Source organism: Uranotaenia lowii, chromosome 2 (genome assembly GCF_029784155.1).
Source record: "Uranotaenia lowii strain MFRU-FL chromosome 2, ASM2978415v1, whole genome shotgun sequence".
Taxonomy (NCBI): domain Eukaryota; kingdom Metazoa; phylum Arthropoda; class Insecta; order Diptera; family Culicidae; genus Uranotaenia; species Uranotaenia lowii.
The window spans coordinates 368,222,283-368,245,068 of NC_073692.1; the positions used below are offsets into that span (position 1 = coordinate 368,222,283).

General features: G+C 38.9%; 2 protein-coding genes across 2 annotated transcripts in view; one reads left to right on the forward strand and one right to left on the reverse strand.

Annotated features, from left to right (window-relative positions):
• LOC129747011 (sterol O-acyltransferase 1-like) overlaps positions 1-6,805 on the reverse strand; it is a 62,958-nt gene extending 56,153 nt beyond the window's left edge. The window contains exon 1 of the mRNA XM_055741023.1: positions 6,782-6,805. The gene's annotated coding sequence lies outside the window, so the exon portion shown is untranslated. The remainder of the gene's footprint in view (positions 1-6,781) is intronic.
• The window catches only part of LOC129747012 (facilitated trehalose transporter Tret1), a 48,381-nt gene that overhangs the window by 22,236 nt on the left and 3,359 nt on the right, over positions 1-22,786 (forward strand). The window contains exon 4 of the mRNA XM_055741024.1: positions 5,325-5,533. Within this exon, the coding sequence (XP_055596999.1) occupies positions 5,325-5,533 (209 nt within the window). The remainder of the gene's footprint in view (positions 1-5,324; positions 5,534-22,786) is intronic.

Consider the following 22,786-nt stretch of genomic DNA (forward strand, 5'->3'; position numbering starts at 1 on the left):
AAATAGAAGAATTTTCAAAGCACTGCGTACTGTCTCTAGAGTCATCGAATTTTGTCTATTATACTTAAAATTATTAAACATCCCACCATTGAAGTTATCCATTTCAAATTTTCATTTTTAGTCATCAAAGAAAGTTTTATTCATCGATATGACGTAGTCGCGCTGATTCAACAATTTGTAGAAAAATTCTATCTCATAAAAATACTAAAGTTTCGACAGCTGCAACAGCTTATAAACAAATCAGATGTCAAAAAACTGACCGGTACATGGTGCTAAATTTATTCAAGAATCAAATAAACATTGACATAAAAGTAACCAATGAAATTTAAATTTTGAGTTTTGGCCAGGTTTTTGGGTGAAATACTCCTGTGTGCGGCGCACAAAGATGTTATCCCTCGGTAATTCTGCAAGTCCTGTTTGTTTCCTTTTTAAATACTGGAAACATTGTAGATTTTTTCCACAATCGAGGAAACGTAGATGAAGACAGTGAACGATTAAATAGAAGCGCAAAAGGTGCGCTAAGTTGTTCGGCACAACTTTTTATTATGATCGGTGGTATTCCATCGGGTCCCGGTGAGTATGACGGTTTTAATTTTTTAATAGCAATATTTATCTCCTGCAAGGCACATTGATTTACAAATAAATTTAGGGCGTTAGCAGGTACAAATGATAAGGTTTGCTTAATGTTTGCTTCATTCACAATTTGAGCGGAAAAAACACTTGAGAAATATTTTGCGAATAGTTCGCACTGAACGGCAGGAGAGTCACAACTTTCGTCTGCCAAAAACATCTTGGCAGGAAGATCGCGGCATTGGGATTTAAGAATCGAAATCTGATCCTCAGTGTATTCTGGAGCTCTTGTCTTCTTTCACTTAATTCCATTTTTTTTTCAATGTATTGCCAATGTACTGGTGAGAACAATTGAACTTTTTGGAGACATTTTGTTGGATTGTTGTTGAAGGCACTAAAAAGTGAACGAAATCCTTTTGCGTCCGTAATTTTCGCTGATCTGCCACTACATTGCTTGCCAGTAGTTGTTGGGGATTTTAGGATATGGTAAACGGTGGAAGACGCCACATTTTTACTTTTAAAATGTTGTACTGTATACTTTTTGCCAAGATTTCTGTGCAGTTCGTAGAACTGTACAACGCACTCGCAAAACGCTTTTTGTTTCGACGGCATTTAAAGCAAAACTGGGCAAACATAAACAAAACCAAAAATTCTGATGAATTACTGGCGAATTATAAATATCGATATTTTAAGATTGAAACAAGGGGTGGATTTTTATTTCTGCCAGTCACTGTAGCTCTTCTACCATACTGTTTATGTAAAGACATCTTCTTTAGACCCTATCACAACATTGACCGTGACAACCAAAGACTAATCTAGATTTCTATTCACCTGCAAATTGACAGTGACCGTGGTAAGAATTTTTTTTTAATCTGTCGATAATAAACGGGCTGTATTGTTCTGCTACTATACCTAATAGTAGGTACTAGCTAGCTATCTACTACCAACTGACTGCTCACAAATAACGCGGGCATCACATTCCTCTCAAGGTTCAAAAACAGGGAGAGAAGTCTGCGAAAAGACCAATCATTTAATTTTCATCAATTTTCGAGCGAAATGCAATGCAACGACCGGTAGATAGGATACCGTAGATGATCGCTGCTGCTAGTCATTTGATTTGCATATTTGTTTTTATTATATTATGTTCTCTTGGCTGAAATTGTCGACGCACGAGAGTAGCCAGAACGATACGCGCAAGGTGGGTAAAAGACCGGCATGATTAGGGTTTATCAAAGCATCATACGGTTTCAGGATCCAAAGAAGCAAGTGACAAATTACAAAGTTTGTGTGGAAAATGTCAACTTACATTGAAAAGTAGTAAAAATATGCAAAAGTGCTAAACAAAGTTCAAGTCCATTTCGGATAATCGAGTCGAAAATGTACGGTTAAAACCGCCTGTTTTTATTTTGTTGATGTTAAGAGGTATGCTTATAGATAGATACTTTTTTTTAAATAAACTATTGGAAAATATATTAAAGATTGAAAAAAAGACTATTGAAAATATTTCTTTTTTGAATTCCATGAATAGGAGTAATTCTTATATTCTCGCATATTACATTCAATATTTTAATGTTATTAAGTGAAACAGGTTGAGCACCACTGACTTTCAGTGTGTGCTGCTCGGCTAACTTTTACCCAAAACACAAACACGCAAAACCCAAAACTTGTAGCATTATCACAATTTACTTACACAAAAATTTCACTAATAGGACATATTCAAAACCTAGGCTAGCTTACATTATTTTATCCTACTTACGGGCCCGTATTTCCTACATTAGTGTACAAACCGACAAACAAGACGAACAACATCCATATCACAGTTGGTTCGGCACAGGGATATCACAGCTTTTGCGTCGGGATGACTATCACAGGAACTGGCAACACTGCTCCACGGGCGCACCTCAACTGCCCGGAGCACCTCCGACTGCCTGCAGCTGGATCTGTTAGCCACATGCTAGCTGCTTGGCTCAAGGCGGGAATTTAGCTCATCAACAACGGTTGGGCCCCAAAAAACGACCCTGTCGATCATCAAGCGTGGCATAAATATTGGTTCGTGCAGTATTATAAACAATAACTCACCCAATGGGGTCGTTGATTTCGATCGGGTTTACTTGCCACCGTCTATTCCTCGGATCTCGGCGGAGCTGCGCCTCTATGCTGGTTCCTGCAAATCCAATATCATGACGAAGCACATTCTGAAGGGAGGTTATGATTGGTATCACTCACCCTCGCACTGTTGAATCCGGATCACTTTTCTTTCTCTTTTCTTTTTCTGATTTTTCTTCCGCCAGGCACTTATCATGACCAACGATGAAGATCTCTGCGCTCTGCTAGCTGCGGCTCTAGGATGATGCAGGTTGGCGGGATACTCTTTGATTCGTCAATAATTGTTTTGTTTGGTATTTTTCCATTCTTGTTTTACTTTTGCCCTCCCATGTGTGCGTTTGACAGGTACACTCTAAATTATCAACACTGAATTTTGGCTCAAACTATATAAACACTACACGCTCAGAATTTAATAACCAGACATAAATAATTATAACGCTACATAAGTTAGGAATACAATACGGTAATCGTGTCCGATCTGTATGAAATACGAGATGATAGACGTAAGATATATCATGAGCCTCAAGAAGATGAGAGGCGGGATGCGGACATGAGACGTAAAACTTCACTTCTAATAGTGCTAATAGGTGAGAAAGTGAAGTAAAATGTACATAAGTCACGAGCAAGATAGCTAAATAAAAGGTAGAGCATTGCGCCTAACCGTCTTAACCAGAGTGTTATTAAGCATGACTACTTTTCGTGCAATACTTCGCGAGGCTCCAGCAGTGATGTCAATTGAATTTATTATTTATCAATGCGAAAAGACATATCCCTGTTAAACAGCTAATAACTGTTTTGCCTTATAAGATACGAAGTTACAGTCTTCAACTTAATTGTTCAGCGAAAAAATTCCTTTAGGGAATTTATAAATTGGCACAAAACCCATCAGCTGGCTCGGTTCCACAGAAGAAACAAAAGTTATGTTGAATTTTCAGTACAAAATATTGAATTTTCCCATACAAACATAAAAGTTCAAATTTACTCATGTAAACGTTTATTAAAAATTTTGCTAAAAATCATGGATGAGTTTTGGACCAAGACGAAGCTTTTTAGACCCCAGGGTTTGAAAAATAAAAAAAATGACCCCAAATCGACTCAGTCTATTGGACATGGAGTTTGCTTTGGCAACGACTTGTTCGATATGTTTTGAAAAAACTGAGATCCGCATCCAACTCAACGCCTAGGTCCTTCCCCGACGATTTCCTAGCAATGATACGGCTGTTTTCTCATCTTCCGAGAAAAGGTTTTTGTGATACATTTTGAGGCATTAATTTCCAATCCAAAAGCGCTGTAGCACTCAGAAAACCTAAATAGCGCGTTTTACAGTGTCAAGCAATCGTTGGGGTTTCGAATTGGAAAGAACATCTTCAGATCATCTGAAGATATCAGAACATACACATCACGCAACACTCCGGGAAACTCGAAGAAGGGGTCCCAAGTGACTCCCTTGTGGTACACCACTGTTAACCAATAATACGCTGGATCACGCATCCCAAGCTTCACGAAGTGGACTCTTTCTGTTAGGTATGAACAAATCACGGCAGGCAAGTACATACTGGTAAATTCATTGTGATCCTTGCATCATTCGTTGAGTAGTTCGGGAAACGAATTCCGCCAAGTTCGTCTCTGTTGAACGCTTTTTCAAAAAGCTGTGCTGAAAGTCTGACATCTTGACATCTTTCTTTCTAACCATGGGTACATTTGATCGTAAATTATGCTCTCGAACAGTTTGGGAATAGCAGAGAGAATTGCTTTTCCACGATAGTTTTCAGCAGGCAGTTTTGAACCATTATTGTAAATCAGCAAAATGTGTGAGATCTTCCATAGTTTTGGAAACCGACCTTCAGGAATTGAAGCTGAGAATAGCAATTGCAAAAGGCACTTCGATGCCAGTTACGCACTTTTCGAGGAATGAATTTGGAATTCCATCAGATCCACTTCCTTTGTATGCATCAAGCAGTAAAATTTTTCGTTGAATGTCTGTGATGGATACTCTCAATTCAAGAATAATTTCGGTTGCGGCTTGGAATCGTAGTTCTGTATTTAAAACGTTAACACTGTAAATTAGCGAAAATATTCGGCGAATAATTCTGAAGCCTTATCCAAAGTATTTGCGTTTTCAACTGTTGAAAAAATATATTTCGGGACTAAATTCGTCTTACGTTTGAAGTTGACGTACTTCCAAAAACGTTTCGCATCTGTTTGAATATCTCTTTGAAGTTCATTTAAATACGTGATCGTTGGGCTCTATGCAAAGTGTTGGAAGCATTGGCCGCAAATCGAAAAGCAGTTTTATCCGGCTGAGTTTTACTTCTACGATACCCATAATATTTCTTTCTCTTGTGTTGGCGTTGAACCATATTTAAAATCAATAGAACCTCAACTGACTTGCCAATTGAGCTATATCACAAGCCGCACACTGTAGATTAGATGCTAAATTTCCTATTACGTGAAAAATGACTATGAAGTGGTATGTCTCAAACATCTTCCAGATGGTTTTCAAAGACTTGATTCTTCTCAATAACCAAAAACTCTGCAAAATTAAAAAAAAAAATATTCCAGCCATTGTCCAGCAATAGGATTATTTTTCTTCGTTTCACAAACGATTTTTTTAACGTCTGTATTTTGCTTCTCTCGTTTCATTCCAGCAAGCGTTCACAGCCTGGCAACGCCGATCGGTTCCTTCGCTTCCGGACCGATAATGGATCGCTGGGGACGCAAACCTGCCCTGCTCCTAGCGATCGTGCCCCTCATAAGTGGGTGGATCTTCCTAGCTCTCGCATCGTCGCACATCATCATCCTCACTGGTCGTGTGGTGGCCGGGATTTCCGTTGGCTTAATAGCTGCCCCCGCACAGGTACGTACGGTAACATTCGAAGAAATCCTGTTCTGCGCGAAACTTTCCATTTCAGGTGCATAAATTTAGCCCGTTATAGCTTGTTTGTGATCAAGCGGTTTGAAGTCATCAGAGAGCACACGTCTGGAGGCACGTTGGCCACATCAGAATGGCAACGAACGACCTTGCCAGACAGTTGTCGTCGGACCGTTTGTTGACGACATAATCCAAGCTTTCTTCTGACCGGTGTGGCGTCGTTGTCGTCTTTTCTTTGCTCTTCTCTGACGACGCGCGGGCGATTCGAATAAACGGCTCTCGGTTGAAGCCAGGAACTGAGGATAAATCATTGCGAGCAATCGGACATTTCAAAACGATATGATAATAGCCTAAATTGGATTGTGCTCATCGCATCGGATCAACGACTGAATGCACGCTGGCTTTCGACCCACCACGCCATGGGAGGATTTATATTTATGAGACCCAGCCAACCAGGAACTAGCTCTCTAGAGAGTTCTTACAAATCTTAATTTATTTGCGTGCCCATTTGTCGGCGTCGTCGTCACCGGGGTTTGATTCGTCGCGAAATGGCCACAATACGTCGTTTCAGAGAAAAATGCCTGTCCCCCCGTATGAAATACCTAAACGACTTCAAAGTTCGTTCTGAGTTTTTTTATGACAAATTTGACACGAGCCTAACGTTTGAGATTAATGCAAATTTGGGAAGAAAGCATGATTGACCATGAACTTGATTTCGGTTTATGAGTTAAAAACGTAATAGACGATTTTGGGGGATGATTATTGCTTTCGACTACGGCCTGACTACCAGATTTGCCGCGTATAAGCAATGCCAGTTAGTAATAAATTTTGATTGTTCAAAATGTTATAAGATTGCCATGTTGACAACTCAAGGTTTGAGCGTCAACGCAGCAAAACTTTGTTGAGTCAACAAGTGCATTTTGAGAATCGTTCTCTTTTTAATAAGCCAGACACCATGCTGCTGGTGGGTGACAAAACGAACGTAGCAGTTTCCAATTGAGCTCAATTGAAACCAGTTGAATCAATCAGCTGATCAAACACCAATTGCTTTTTGCTACAAATTATTTGTTTGCTGCAAAACAGCATTGATTGAACCAGATGCGTGTCATCAGAAAATTCATGAGCGTTCCCGCAAAAAATGATCGTATATAAACGAACATATCGACAAAGAGTGGGATATTTTTCAGTCATGGAAAAATTTGAACGAAAGGTCTTTCTACTTCAGGTACTTACATGTTATGCTGGACACAATGATAGCCGTAGTTCGTTGCCAGATCTCATAGTCAGCGAGATGTAGGATTCGTCCAACGACACGTTAACATCTTAATGTCCAAGATTTCGTTTATCCAACCTGCAAGTAAAAAAAAAAGTTAAAACAAAATTTTAATATTGGGATTGTTTTTCTGAAATTATTCCAGTGCATTGGAAATTCTGTGCTCGACAAACGGATCCTGAGCAAATTGAGCCCTTCAAATAAAACAACGAAATATTGCGAAATGTACTCTGATTTGCTGATTATTCTTTCAACTTGACCAATGTTTAAAATTTTATTTGAATCGCTGATTCTGGAAGTTATCGAGATCAGTCACGTCCTGACGTGTTTCCCTCAAAGTGATGTATTCAGCCTCCATCGATGAGATGGTGTTCTAGCTGATTTAAACATCAATAACGGCACCAGCTACGCCCTAGTAATCAATGAATAGGTTGGAAAAAATAGAAAGAGGTGAAAGATCAATCTTATGCTTTAGGATCGAGGTCACCACTGTATCCTAGCAAAACAATTTTTTTAGAGATTTTTGTTAAAAGATATTTTTGGGATACACTTTTGACTACTATGATCAATATTTCAGAAAAATAATTTTCTTTGTTTAATAGGGTCATCTGCTTGAGCTCTCTTGATTTATTGTAATTCTAGTTTCGGTTATTCTATTTTGTTGAAATTTTCTTAATCAGATGCACTCTAGTTTTTTTAAAGTTGTTCTCTTCTTGTTAAATAAATTCAGTCTAATTATTGCGAAATTCAATGTAATCAGTTTCATCTTAGTTTAGTTTTTAGTATTTATGTTCGACGACAAAATCACCTATATACAGTATTGTTCCGATTTTGTCAGCCCCATCTTGAATTTAGGGCTGACAAAACAGGGTACCTGACAAAATCGGGAAAGAAAATTTCTAGAAAAAAAAATTACAATTTTGATTTGATAATTGTTCGTTTACTTGTTATTTCGATATATTATGTCAATACCGTGATAAGGGGTGACATTGACCCCTTTTCTTTATTTTTTACTTCTTTCAAAGAAGGGTTGTCATATCGCTTGAAAAACCAACTTTCGATCCGAGTTTCATATACCATTCGACTCAGTTCTTAGAGATAGGAACATGTCTGTATGTGTATGTGCGTGTATGTATGTGTGTATGTATGTGTGTATTAGACCGTTGCAAAAAATGACTTTTTGTTCCCATATGTTTTTTCGATGCCTTTTGGGTCACCTTTTGAGATGATTTGGTTAATTCCTGAGTTAGCGCAACGCGTTTCAATTTTGTGTGGAAGAAGAAATTTTTGCACATTTAATCATCCAGAAAATTAAAATAAGCTTGAAATGAAATTGGTCTTGGCTTTTTATTTTTGACTATTCTTAACCTTTTTTTTTGCTAAAATGACAAGCTTCTTGTCATGTATTTCATGAAAAAAGTTATAACCATTTCAAAATAAAATATCTGAATCCATTGAAAATATTTAAAAATGATAGACTTTGCTTGCTAGAACTTTCAATAATTTCATGAAATGATTTTGCAAAGATGATATAAATAAATAAATTGCCTGGCTATGCAAAGCGGTTTTTTGAGTTTTTATTATTCTTATCCTACGGTTACGCGGCTTTCAAATAAGCAGTCAAAATGCTAAAATTAAAAAAAATTGAATAACAAAAAAATTTAAAAATTCGAATAACATTTCTGGGCTTCAAGTTAGGTTCGTGCTTTGTTCACATAAATTGAACTGCAAGAATCAAGGAATATATTTCATCAAAAGATATTTTTTTCAACATTTCAGTACAGTAGTTTCTGGCGATTTTTGAACGAAATTTTTGTTTTCCCATACAAATTTCCATACAAAATTAAAACTCGTTGAGCTGATTCAGGACTGGATGGATCGCTTCCAAAATTTTTATTGCTATTTCTGGCAGCAGAAATAACCCAAAAAAGTTCTGGGAGGTGTAAAAATTTAAGAATATGAAATTTCCATACACAGCTTGCAGCGTGTATGTTACAAAATAATGTCACACACGTTTCTCGATGACCGCTTGACCGATTTGAGTTCTTGAGGCGTCAAATGAAAGGACTTGCAAATAGCAAAATGGAAGACCTGTTTAAGAACTCAACCCTAAGTGATTGTTTACAAACACTCTTCATACAATGGATTGTGTACATGCCATTTGAAAAACCGTTGGTGCGTAGCTGCAGGATTGATATGCAATTGCAAAACAGCAGAATTTGTTGATCACATAAGTTAGATCACTTTAAACTTAATACATCTTGAACCTATCAGCACGTGTTGACAGCTCATTGCTGCCAAAACTACAGAAATGCTTCATGATTAGGTGTCAATATTCAACAACCTCTTTCTGCTTCCAACCGCCGGTGAGGTAAGTTCTAAACGCCAAATAAAATCTGAAAATACTGTTTCCTAATAAATACGTTTACCAATTTTTCCGCAGTAATATCGGAAACACCATCAAGAGCCTTCGTTATAACTAACTTCAAAAAGCGTCACCATTAATAGCTAAACACTGTGTAGAGCAAGGTTTGTACTATCCTAAGTGCTTCAAATTGTATGGTTTTCAAAACAGATGGCTTTTTTTTAACAATTTAAAGATGTCTTCAAAAATGGTGGCTATTGAGAAAAAATCGAAACTCGCTCAGCCTTAAGGAAAAAGTCAAAATCCTTCGGAATCTTGAGGACAAGGCTGCGAAGAAAGCAGACATCGCGAAGAAGTACAACATCCATCCAACAACCGTCAGAAAAATTCAAAAGAATGCTGACTCCATACTTCGTGCGGCATCCAACACCTCGTGTAGGCTTGGTAAGACTTTCAAATACGTTTCCACAGGTGCGCATAAAAATTTGGAGGATGTTTTGTTTCTTTAGTTTTTTAACCAAGGACGCCTGAACAAAACAGTTTCTTCGACCATGCTCATAGTCAAAGCTGATGTTACATTTGCTGAAAGTTGCAACGTCCCAGATTCAATTTAATTTTCACTGTACTGAATACATAACTTCAAAAAGCGCTATGGTATCCGCAAGCTTAAGATATGTGGCGAAGCGTTGTCGAGCGAATAAAAAAATATGTTTCATAAAAAACTACAAATCCACGTGGTTTGTGGATAGTTTCCTAAGGGACTATCCATAAACCACGTAGACTCATTTTTGGTCATTTAAGACCCCCCCCCCCCCCCTTCCCCCCTCGTATACTTCTTTTGTCCATATAAAATTTCGAAAATTTGTATGGAGCGTAGATTTTAACCAACCCACCTCCCCCACCCCCCTGAAGTCCTGAAGTACTTGGTTTATGGATGATCCCTAAGGGCTATCCATAAACCATGTGACAAAATGTAGTCAAGTTTCAACCTCCTTCCATTCGTCATAAATGAAAACTCTTATAAACCTTCAATCACCCCCAACCCTTAACCCTTCAATTCATGATTTTTTTTATTTTTCCTTAAACATGATTTTAAACAGTCAATCAAGAAAAAAAATCGATTTTTCACTTTTTTCATACATTAATGTTGCAAATTTGTTACTTTATGAAACTAAGGGTTAAAATACCAACCCTTAAAATACCAAGTGGTTTGGGTGGTCCTCTACGTGGGTCAGGACAACCCCCAAAAAACATACAGTGTTAAATGACTGGGAATTTTAGTCCAAAAGCAGAAAATTTCAACTTAATTTAAAGGCTGACAAAATCGGGATAAAATGCTGACAAAATCGGGGATAGACAAAATCGGGGGTAGACAAAATCGGGAGCTGACAAAATCGGAACAATACTGTACACCAAAAGGTACATCACTTCACCAGCTTCCGGTTTGGCGTACGCGCACATATCCGTCAAACTCCGATTGAATCCAAGCTTGACAAGGATCTCATGTATACATATGAAAGTTCCAGCATTTTGCAGACTGTTTGAAGCCATAAATGCTTCTCCGTGGTTTCGAACCAACTGCCAAACACGCATTTCCATTTAATTAATCAGCTGCTGGGTCGGAATGTCTCTCGAGGATCGAGTTTTTTTTTTTGAGCAGGGAAAAGCCCCCTGGAGCAGTTTAGTTACGACTCCTCCAAAGGGCATAAAACCTCCTCACCATTTTATTTTCATTTTTTTTCATATGATTTTTTCATTAAGTTTGATACAATTTTGTTCTTCATTCACAATTCACACTTTGTAATAACTCAATTGGCTATTGATGGTTTGTGACGATGGGTGGTAGTAGGTGGCGGTGGGTGGCGGTTTGTGTGGCGGGTGAGCGGCGGTGGGCGGCGGCTGGTGGAGGGAAGAAAATAAGAAAATATTTTGCAAAAGTGGCATTAGTCGACTGTTTATAATGGTTGACGCGCAGATGATGAGGACTGGTAGCTGCTTGGTACCTCCAGCGAGATATAATCTCTTTGAAGGAGGTTATGGATCAGTTAGTGACACATCGGTGGATGGTTTTTACTAAATGTAATCGGAGATTTTGCAGCGGATGTGTTGTTTACACATATTTTTAAATTTTATCAAGTTCCTTTCTTCTTTCAATATGTTAGGAAGTTGGTTGTACTTGGACTTGGAGAAATAACTGGGAGACGATTTAGTGAGATTAGACTTTGGACGACTGATATCTAGCATACGATTACTTCTCAGATTGTATCTATGGATACGGAAATTTAGCGTTTCGTTGTGATGGGTTGATTGGTTGTTTAATTTGTTGTGCACTTGTGTAAGGCATTGTAATTCCCTTAGTGCTAGGATGGGTAATATTGATTTGGTAGCTTCTTCGTACAGGTTTACTGTGGGATGTAATCGTGGTTTTCTATAAATCGTTTTCAAGCATCGGTTTTGAGTAGCTTGAAGCGATTTTAGTTTTGTTTTTGTGGCGCTTCCGTATATTGAAACCATGTAATTTAATCTGGATTGCACGAACGCCAGGTACATGGCCTCTAACTGTTTTGTAGGAAGAAACTTAGACACCTTCCATAACAGGCCACAAGCTGAGCTAACATCGTTTTTAATATGATCAATATGAGGCTGCATGATAGTTTGGTGTCAAACATCAACCCAAGATATTTGTAATTATCGACCTTTTCGATAATCGTAGAGCCAATAGTTAACTCTCGGACCTCTTCGACTCGCTTTCTAGGTGAGTGAAATATGACGTATTTGGTTTTTGATAAATTTAGTGATAACAGGTTTTCTGAGAAGAATCCCATTAGTATCTGCATATCATGTTCCATGCGATTTACCAGTTCATTAGTGTCTCTTCCAACATAGGTCAGCGATGTATCGTCAGCAAACAGGCGGGTTCTTCCATCGAGTGCAAGCTTCGGTAGATCATTCACGTATATTAAAAACAGGAGCGGTCCTATGTTGCTTCCCTGAGGTATACCAACTGACATCGGTCTAAGTGCACTTTTGGTATCATTTACTCCCACGTACTGGAGACGATTTCTAGAGTTTGTTTTGATTAGGTCGTATGAACCAACATAAGCAAAATTGAGTTATTTACTTCAAATGATTGAAAATTATGTATTCAACGTTAGGTAAAAATTTGGTTTCATTTGATCAATAAATAAATTTTAGATCATGATTTAAATTTAAGACGTATGATGAGTTTCTCATTTTCGAGTGCAATTTGGTTTTTACGACTATTTGCATCGCGCTAAATTACCGTGCATGCAAAAAGTCGCAAAACAACAGTTCGGCGTAGTGGTTGATGCAACCTTTTGCATTTTTTCCGGAAATGGCTTCAGGAAGTCTTCGAAAGTGAAAATATCAATCGGAGATCGTGATGAATGATAGTTTGAACTATCTTGGTAATAGAGGGCTTCAATATGTAACCAGGTAAGTTTAATTGATGTTAATTTATGCTGTGCAAAATCGCAAATTATCTTTTTCATAATTCACAGAGGCAGCCAATACAACTATCGGCTATTTTGATACGTTTCCGCACTCCTGGAATGATCATCGGATAACAGCAAGCCAGCGTAGTATTAAGTCGACTACAAACAATCCTGATGGACAGTCCCTCGCATCATCGTTTTCGGTAATCACTGAACGGATACTTTCAGGTAACATCTATGGATTCTATTACCTTAAATATCAGTATTCCATTAATTTCGATGGAAATTACTAAGATTAAGAAACATCCAATTAAGTTAAAATAAAACTATATGTTCATCTTCATTACGACGTTAGTGCCATTCAGATTATGCAAAATGTCGTAAGTACATTTTCACTGAATATGACTAAATGAATGGCTATATCGAACACATTAGCATGTTCTCCAACTACTTACACATCACATACCAGATTTTCAGACAACCCTTATGTGCTATTCAAAATACTAGAATTAAAAATGTGTTTTAAAATTTCAACAGCGATTTTCTCGGAACACGCAATGTGGCTCATACGACCTAATCAAAACAAACTCTAGATTTGATAGGTAACTTTTAATAAGATCGTTCGCTTTTCCTCGGATTCCGTAAAACTTCAGTTTTTCCAACAACAATATGTGATCGACGGTATCGAAGGCTTTTTTAAGATCGAGGAAGAGAACTGCGGCGTATTGTTGGTTTTCAAATGCATCGTAAATTTCCTTGAATAGATCACTAGCTGCGGTTACAGTACTAGATCCTGTTCTAAATCCGTACTGATGGCTGTAGAGGAGTTCGTGTGACTTGAGGAAACTAGTTATTCGAAAAACTAGTAGCTGCTCCAAGATTTTGCTTAATACTGCGAGGACAGATATTGGTCTATAGTTGTTTACGTCATTTTTGGGCCCACTTTTATGAATTGGAACGATTCGAGCGACTTTCAGAAAATTCGGAAAGGTTCCGGTAGCTACGCTTTCATTAAACACATCTCTTAGCAGATTTGCGAACAAAACATTATGTTTTTTCACAAAAAGTGCACTAATTACATCGGGTCCGACGCTTTTTTTTTAATCCAAATGATGTATTCTGATCAATACTTCTTGTTCAGTCGTAGGAGTAAGAAAAATAGTCTCTGGGATAGCATTGGTCAACGTCCCATATTTATTTATATTTCGTTGACTACTAATAGTTGAGGTAAGCTGCGAGCCAATATTCGCAAAAAACTCGTTGAAGTGACTTGCTACAGACGAAGGGTTACTGGTGAGCTTTTCGTTTATTTTTTTTTTTTTTTAATTTAACTCCAAACTATTTCCTAATAGGCACATTCGGTTAATAACCGTTGCAGCGCCGTGTATCACTTAAAACTAAGATAACAATAGAATTTAAATATTAGGCAATAAATTTTCCAATAGGGGCCGGGTTTCGATCAGCTTTACCAAAATGGCACTTAAAACGGGTTTCAGTTGTAGCAGCATAACCGTCCAATGTTCATTCAAATTGAATATCAACGAAATCAAAATAATGAAATCCGTAACCGTCCTCTCGTGGTTATTGGGAAGCGTCCTCGGCTGCGTCGGCTTCGGCATCGGCGTCGACACCGGCGGCGTCGGGGTGGGTTTCGGTGCTCCAGCAGAACATGTGGTTCGTGAAGCTTTTCGTTTATGTTGAGTGTTATTTTGTTTGCTTTCACATTTTTCCGATTGGTCAGAGCGTTTATAGTATTCCACATTGCTTTTTGATTTGAGGACTGGAAAAGTGATCCGTAGTTACTCGTTTTAGCTAGCGTTTTGGCTTGTTGAACTTTTTTAGACATCTGTACAAGTTATTCCTGGAGTCGACAATCATGTGGGTGGCGTTTGCATCTTGAGTTGCACGTCGAACTTCCGGTTCAAAATCTTCTCGTTGATAATAAAAGTTTTCTGTTTACACAAACGAATCATCCGAATCATCTTTAGTCGAAAGAGGCCCCAAGCTTTTCTTGCTCCTCCTGCGTTGGAGTACTTTCCAGAGATACATATGTACTGTTGTTGTTGCTGTTGTACATTTATTTAAAGAGGGTTTTTAGCCTTAAACTTTTACCCTCAAACATATGTACTTCTAAAGTCTGTTTCACATAGAATCTCGGAGAAAATAGATCATTTATCCGCAAAGAAATAACGTACAACAAAAGTAAAAATGTCATTTTGTAGGGTTTTTATTGCACTTTAAAATACATTTTCGAACTTTGTTTGTGATCATGCTGAGAACACAAATATTTATAATGTCGTGCGAGGAAATGTATTATTTAACTAAATTGACTACAATATGAAATCTCAATGGAAAATAATTTCCTTTGAAGAGATTCATTATTCGATATTTACTAATATACTATTTATTTATGTATTGCTAATTTTATTATGTTATGTTCAATAATTTTATAAGATAAAATACAAACTACAAGATTTTTAAGAAAAATAATATTAGATATTAACGCTACAAAAGTACAGGTAAACAAAACAAAGACTGGTTGATGATCGACTGTTTTAATGGTTCAATTTTTCTTTCAAAAGCTGTATCACTTTGGTTTTGAACATGGAACGATTGGTTATGTTTTTAATATCCGTTGGTAAGGTGTTGTATTTAGTAGGTCCAATAAATGAAATTCTTTTTTGCCATAATGATGTTGTGGATCGGCTTCGTTGCAAGAAATCTGACTGGCGAGTGTTATGAGTTCGCAACCCCGTAGTAAAATGGAGGTTTTGAATATTTTCAATTGAGTGTAGATTAGCATAGACATATAAGGTACACCGGGGTAAGTGTGGACGGGTTTTCGTATAGTTCAACTTTAAAAAATCATTAAAAAATCAGCAATGGAGCAATTTTGATAAATTGACGTTCAATGTAATGCAGAACATGTTGTTTACAATAACTGAAGAGATGAGCTCGATAGAAGCAAAGCGAAAAAAGTTATCACGTAAATCGTTATGGACTGCTGGTGTCTTCTCTTACCCCGCTTTATGGGGTAAGTGTGGACTATAGATTTTCCTTCAGATTTCTCAGGAAATTTTCAAAAAATTTGTGTTTTCTTGGTTGAATACGTTACTTTATTGCTCGAACCGTCCAGAATTTTGAAAAAAGCTCATGATACTATAATTATTGTGTGTAATTTATGTTACAACACACGAGATCCGATTTGATCAAAAACACAGAACAAACAAGTACTTCACCCAAATTTTCATGATCCGATGCTAAATATAGTTAAATAATACAACTCATGAAGGATGAAGGACAGAAAATTGAAAAAATGTGTAAACATCAAGTCTTTTTAAAGCCGTCCACACTTACCCCAGGTAGGGGTTGGAGACAAAATTTTAGTTTTTTGTAAATAAACTCTTTTTTCTTAATTTTTAACCGCCGTTTCTTTTCCTAACTGGTTGTTTGGAATGTTTTTTTTTTTTTTTTTTTTTTAATTTTTTATTGGCTTTACCTCTATAACATAACCGGCCAAGTGTTGATTACTGTTCTACTTACATGTCTATTTCACATTCAATTACAAAATTAGCTATCGTTTTATATAATTCAATGTCTTTCTTTTTTAGTATCAAATGAATATCGGGTGGAATTCCTTTTTTCATTAAAATTCGCCAAATAGGTCTACGAAGATTTTCAAATCTGCTGCATGCGAAGATAATGTGATCAGGATCTGCGATGGATTCGCCACAACTACACGAAGCATCCAATAGGATACCATTCCTAGTGAGATGAGCAGGGAGTCGTGAATGATTTGATATTAATTTGGAAAGGATTACAATTTGTCTGCGGTTGAGATCCAAGCTACTAAACCATGGTTGGAGCGAAACGTTAGAGATGATGCTGTGACAGAAACGTCCTTTAGTTCCTGAATTCCATTTTGCTTGCCATTTGTGCATTGTTGTACGCCGAATCGGAAACTGGATGTCGAATGATGTTAAAATATAATCTGCTGTACCACCATTGATGCACGCACTTTTCGCCTCTTGATCTGCCAACTCGTTCATTGGAATACCTCTGTGAGACGGAACCCATATCAGATGGATTTCATACCCCATTCTTTGACCTTCAAGAATGGATTCTTTTATATCGTACCAAGCAACGGGATATTTTTGATTGATGTTGATTTTTTGCAGGCTCGTGAGACAACTCAAACTATCGGATAGGATAATATACTGAGCAACAGGAAGACTTACGATCATTTTCGCAGCATGCCTGATTGCCAGAAGCTCTGCCATATAAACGGATGCTTTACTGTCGAGTTTGATCCCTTCTGCAGGTGTTCCAAAGTTATTTACCACAGCATAACCTGTGCCTTGTATATCTTTCGACCCGTCAGTTGCCAAGATTTTCGCGTTGGCATACACTTCCAAGAGATAGTTTGACACCAAATCAGCTGCCGATGAGTTCTGGTGTTCTAAACATAACCGTTTAACAGTGAGATCAATGGATATTTTTGTTCTTACAACTTCACGGTTGAACATGTAGCATGGGAGATTATTTAGAGGCTGTTCAAGTGGAATGAATTCGTTAAGCATTCTTGTTGCGCGGTGTATTCCCGTAGCCACTAAGCCACCGTCCAAGATCGGTCTGGAATATTGTCGATGCCAAGAAAGGAGTGACGCTCTTTTATTTACAAAACGCATGACCGCAAGTTCTCTTCTTTGTTGCAGCGGAATAATACCAGCCATCACTTCGAGTGAACCTGTGTGGGTGGTTTTTGTGGAGCCCAAACAGATTCGAATTCCTGCCCATTGTAGTCTATCCAAAATAATGGCTTCTTTTTGTGATAACTCCGTCATAAATATGGAACCGTATTCCAATATTGATCTCACACATGACTTAAAAATAACTAACAATGCTGCTGGATGTGCTCCCCATAACTGGCCCGATATGCTTCGTAAAAAGTTAAGATACGGAGCTGTACGTTTCTGTACCTCTCTAATATGACACGACCACGACAGATTTCGTGTGAGGTACATGCCGAGTAACCTCAGGGATCTGACGTATTCCAAAGTGCAACCGCCGATATTTATTTCTGGAGGATTATCGCATTGTTGTGTCGAGATCAGGAGGCACTTACATTTCGTCGGCGAAAGTTCTAACCCAAGGTCGAAAATATTTTCCACAACTATATCCACTGCCCTTTGGAGAGATTCGCAACTATGCTCCAGTGAGGTTCCTCTTACAGCAATTGTTGTGTCATCGGCGTAATTTACGGTTATCACATCAGGAGGGACACTGTTGATCAATCCACTGATCACAACATTAAAGCATAACGGACTTAGTGGAGATCCCTGAGGAAGGCCTTTCCACGTTGTCCTAGATATTGAATCTAATCCACTCGAAATGCACAAATTCCTTTCTTCAAACAGATGGAAGATACTTTTTACTAGACATTCAGGGACTGTTAATGAGCGTAATTCGCGGACCAGAACATTAATTTCCACGTTGTCGTAGGCGGCTTTGATATCGAGGCTACATATCACCACATGCTCTCTTCTTTTCAAAGCTAAGGAAGCTTCGTTAATCAGTGGAAACAACGCATCCATTGTTCCTCGTCCTTTCCTAAAACCGTTGATAGCTGAAGGGAACAGGTTGTTGTTTTCGATGAAATGTTCTAGTCGATCTTTGATTATGAGTTCATACACTTTGCGAAAACATGAAGCTAACGCGATTGGACGAACAGCAGAAGGAGAAATCGGATCATGGCCACTTTTAGGAATCGGTACAATTTTATAGGTTTTCCAGCTTTCCGGAATTCTTCCTGAAGCAAAAATTTGGCAATAGATTTTTCGCAACTGACTAAGCGCCGCCCATGGGAGACGATTTATGACGGAATATGGAACACCATCCAAACCAGGAGCCGAATCTTTACCGGTTTTCAAAACAGCTTGAATATCCGATACTGAGAATGGAAAACCAGTTTGAGAGCAACACGAACATTGTAGAAAAACCGGGGGTGGATTTTTGGCAGATGAGGGAGCCAACTTGTCCAAAACATCGTTGGCCAAATTGTCCGAAATTCTGATGTTTTTTGATGGCTCTCCGCGTCCTTTGAACCTTCTGGCCATCCTCCATAAGGTTGTGAGGGACGTAGAACTATCACAGCTATCACAAAAATGTTGCCAACTTTTCCTCTTCTTCTCGCGTACCAAATTTCTGAACCTTCGTTCTGTATTAGCGTACCCTTCGTAAGCTTCGGTTGACAGTTCCCGTTTCCAAGCGCGGAAAGCAACTCTGGTGGCTTTCTTCGCTTCTGTTAGCTCTTCGTCCCAATAGGGTTGCGGTATTCGGCGGGTGTGGTTCGAGTTTACTGATGGGCAGGACCTGCGCAGTGCTTGCCAAATCAGCTGAAAGAAGACATCAAAGCTATCCGGTTCTCCATTTTCGACGAATGATTCCTCGAGGCTTCCGGCAAAACGTTCCCAGTCGATTTTTCGAACATTAATTCCAGAGTAGAATTTCATCGCGCATGTAGTACTCGAATGAAAAACTATCGGAAAATGATCGCTTCCATTTGGTGAATCCAAAACCTCCCAGTCGAAGCACAAACTAAGGCTCGAAGAAACCAGCGTGATATCAATTGCGCCCCACGACCGGTTTACATCAAACCTAGTTGGCTGACCGTTGTTGAGAATGACGAGATGAGATGTTTCGATGGCTTGATGAAGACGGTCTCCACGTATGTTTCCATGCTCGCTTCCCCATAGGTGATGTTTTGCGTTAAAGTCTCCTCCAATGATGCACGGTTTCGGAACGGTTGATAAAAAATTTTCAAACTGAGTCTGCGATATGTTGGCTTGCGGGTGTATGTACACAGATACAATAGTGATCAACCCGGAGATGTATTTGATCTGGCAGGCAACGGCTTGAATATCCGCTGGCAGTGCAATAGGAAATGCTACGGGATTTAGTTCTGAACGAATCGCGATGGCTACGCCCATCGAGTTTCGTCTGTGATCTTTACGAAACATGGTGTGCTGCGGTAGATTAAAGTTTGTGTGACTGTCGAGATGTGTTTCACTCAAAAGCGAAATATTGATATTATGTGTATTTATGAGCTGGGTTAAGGATGAGCGTTTACTATTTATCCCTCTACAATTCCATTGTAGACATTGCAGAGGAACGGTGGTTGTTAAAGTGCTTGGTGTGGTCTTTTCATAATCTGAGATTAGCAAAATAGCCTTTCATTTTATCACTAACAACATCTGAAATTCTCTCCAAAACCATTTGTTGGATTTTTTGTCGAGTTTCAATATCTTCCTCAGGAACTTCCAGAGCATCTGCAACGATATCGATGACCTCAGTAGATTCAATCGTCGATCGGATCGAATCGCAAACCCCGTCAGAAATGTTAACTTCAAGTTGGGGAAGCTCATCGTCCGAATCGACATTATAACGACGTTTGCTGGAAGGATTAGATCCATTCTTGTCAACATTATTTGTTTGGCAAGCTACTGCCACGGTGGATATTGTTGTTGGTTGAGAGATGATAGGTAGTGAGTTTGATGAATCATTTGAATTTGTTCCACAAAACCAATCGACACGTCCTTGTGAAAAAGTGTCACGCCGCTCTTTATCGGTTTTCTTTTTTTGAATTATTTTCGGACATAGCTTGTGATCATTGGCCCGATGGGAGCCTAAACAGTTAACGCACTGTGGCTCACTATTTTCACACGCATGATCTTCGCCGCCCACTTGATCCAAGCACTGATTGCAGCGTTTAGCACTCTTGCATCCTTTTTTGTCATGTCCCAAGCGCCAGCAGTTACCACACTGGCGGACAGGATAAATGTATTGCTTAACAGCATAAAGCACTCTATTTAACTCGATGTGAGTAGATAAACTCTGCCCAGCGAAAGTAAAAATCACCGTAAACAGGGCTTCCTCTTTATCATCAGCCAATTTTCTAAGCACACGACGAGCATGAACTATCTCCGGGTTATCAACTTGATTCGACTTGCGTTTATCGTAAGCATTAGCAAACTTCAATTCTTCATCACAAATATCCGGCTCAATATAGGCTACCCCCAGACACTCCACCAGCCGTTGGGGGATAAAAAAACGCACTTCATTTGAGGTACCGATGCCTGCTATTTCATTAGCAGCATCCCTCGATCGCATCAAAATTTTCATTTTGGTTTTAGAAACCGGCATAGCACGAATAAAATCGTCACCAAATTTCTTCACCAGACTTTTAGCAATCTTCGCAGCAGATATATTCCCGACATTTGTTTCAGCCATAACGAGATATGGCCCAGCATAATTTTCGTGATATTTCCGTACTCGAACTTCATTTTTCGATGACCTTGGTGTATCGTTGTGGGTCATTGCACCGCTCGACAATAGAGTGTGGAAGGAGAGAAGAAAAATAAATTAGATTTCAATTCAGCTCACACACACGATGTGCAACGTACCGTAGTTCAAACGAGACTGTTGTTTGGAATGTTATTTTTATTTTTATTTACATAGTATTCCGTCTCACGACATAACTTGACGAACATAATTCCTAAAATTCACTCGGTTCATAGCAACCGTTCTCCAATTTCTCGGGCACCCCACGTTCGCCAGATCACGCTCCACTTGGTCTAACCACCTCGCTCGTTGCGCCCCCGCTCGTCTTGTTCCTACCGGATTCGTAGCGAACACCTGTTTTGCAGGACAGTCGTCCGGCATTCTCGCAACATGTCCAGCCCAGCGTATCCGGCCAGCTTTCACCACCTTCTGGATACTGGGTTCGCCGTAGAGTCGCGCGAGCTCGTGGTTCATCCTTCGCCTCCACACTCCGTTCTCCTGTACGCCGCCAAAGATGGTTCTTAACACTCGTCGCTCGAATACTCCGAGTGTACGCAGGTCCTCCTCGAGCAATATCCATGTCTCGTGCCCGTAGAGAACAACCGGTCTAATAAGCGTCATATACAGGTTACACTTCGTGCGAGGGCAAAGTCTTCTCGACCGCAGTTGCTTGTGGAGTCCATAGTAGGCACGACTTCCGCTGATAATTCGCCTCCGGATCTCACGGCTGGTGTCATTGTCTGCGGTCACCAGTGAGCCGAGCTATCTCGGCTCACTGGTGTTTGGAATGTAAGGATTGTTTCAATGTAGAGTTTTTCATCGCGAGCCAGCTAGTTTAGGAGAAATTTGCAATTGAAAAAGATGCACATCAACTCGACATCGTAGTTGAAAATAGAAAATTCCGAAAAAGTCGCTGTAAACATCCGTTATTGTCAGAATCGTATCTTTTTCCCAGTTATTGGATAGATTACAAGTAAATTGAACATTCTGCATCAAAAGTTTGAAAAAATAGTGCACAGTATTGTTTTTATAGCCATCGTCCACACTTACCCCGCGTCCACACTTACCCCGGTGTACCTTACAACAGTTTGCAAATCACAGAGTTCACACCCAAAATAATTTTCACTTAAAAAATAAGTGACATCTGTAGTAAATTCTCGCCACACGTAATTTCATTTGAATTTTAAGTGATGGGTCAAGTGAATTCACTTAAGTGACCGGTCAAGTGAATTACACTATGACGTTCGAGTGAAATTTATCTGAGTTTCTAAGTAAGTTTCTAGTTAATTATCTCTCGCGTTTTTAAATAAAAGAACATTTATAGAACAGCACTACGATTTCAAATACTTACATTACGCTTTCGCCAGAAATTTATGGCGAAAGGAAAATTCAATCGTAATCCCAAGGCAGATCGGTTACTGCGGATAGTGCGACTTCTAAATCTTCCCTGCTGCAAACCAGAAAATCTGTCCCGTTCAACCCACAAGCTGAAACATGATAACACCTTTAAATCACTTTTTCTTACATCACGTTTAACACAAACCACCGCCAAAATCACCTATTAAAGAATTGGGAAAATCCAAATCCAGCATAAGCTTTAAACGCTGCTCTTTAGAATTTGCCATTTTGAACTCTGAAAATAAACACAATTACAACCTGACATTCACTTGAAATTCAAGTGATGGGGAAGTGAATATTTTTTCTCACTTCAAATTCAAGTGACGACTGAAGTGAATGTGGATGAATTCACTTGAAATTTAAGTGACTGCCAAGTGAAGTGTATATGTCGCACTTGAATGGAAGAA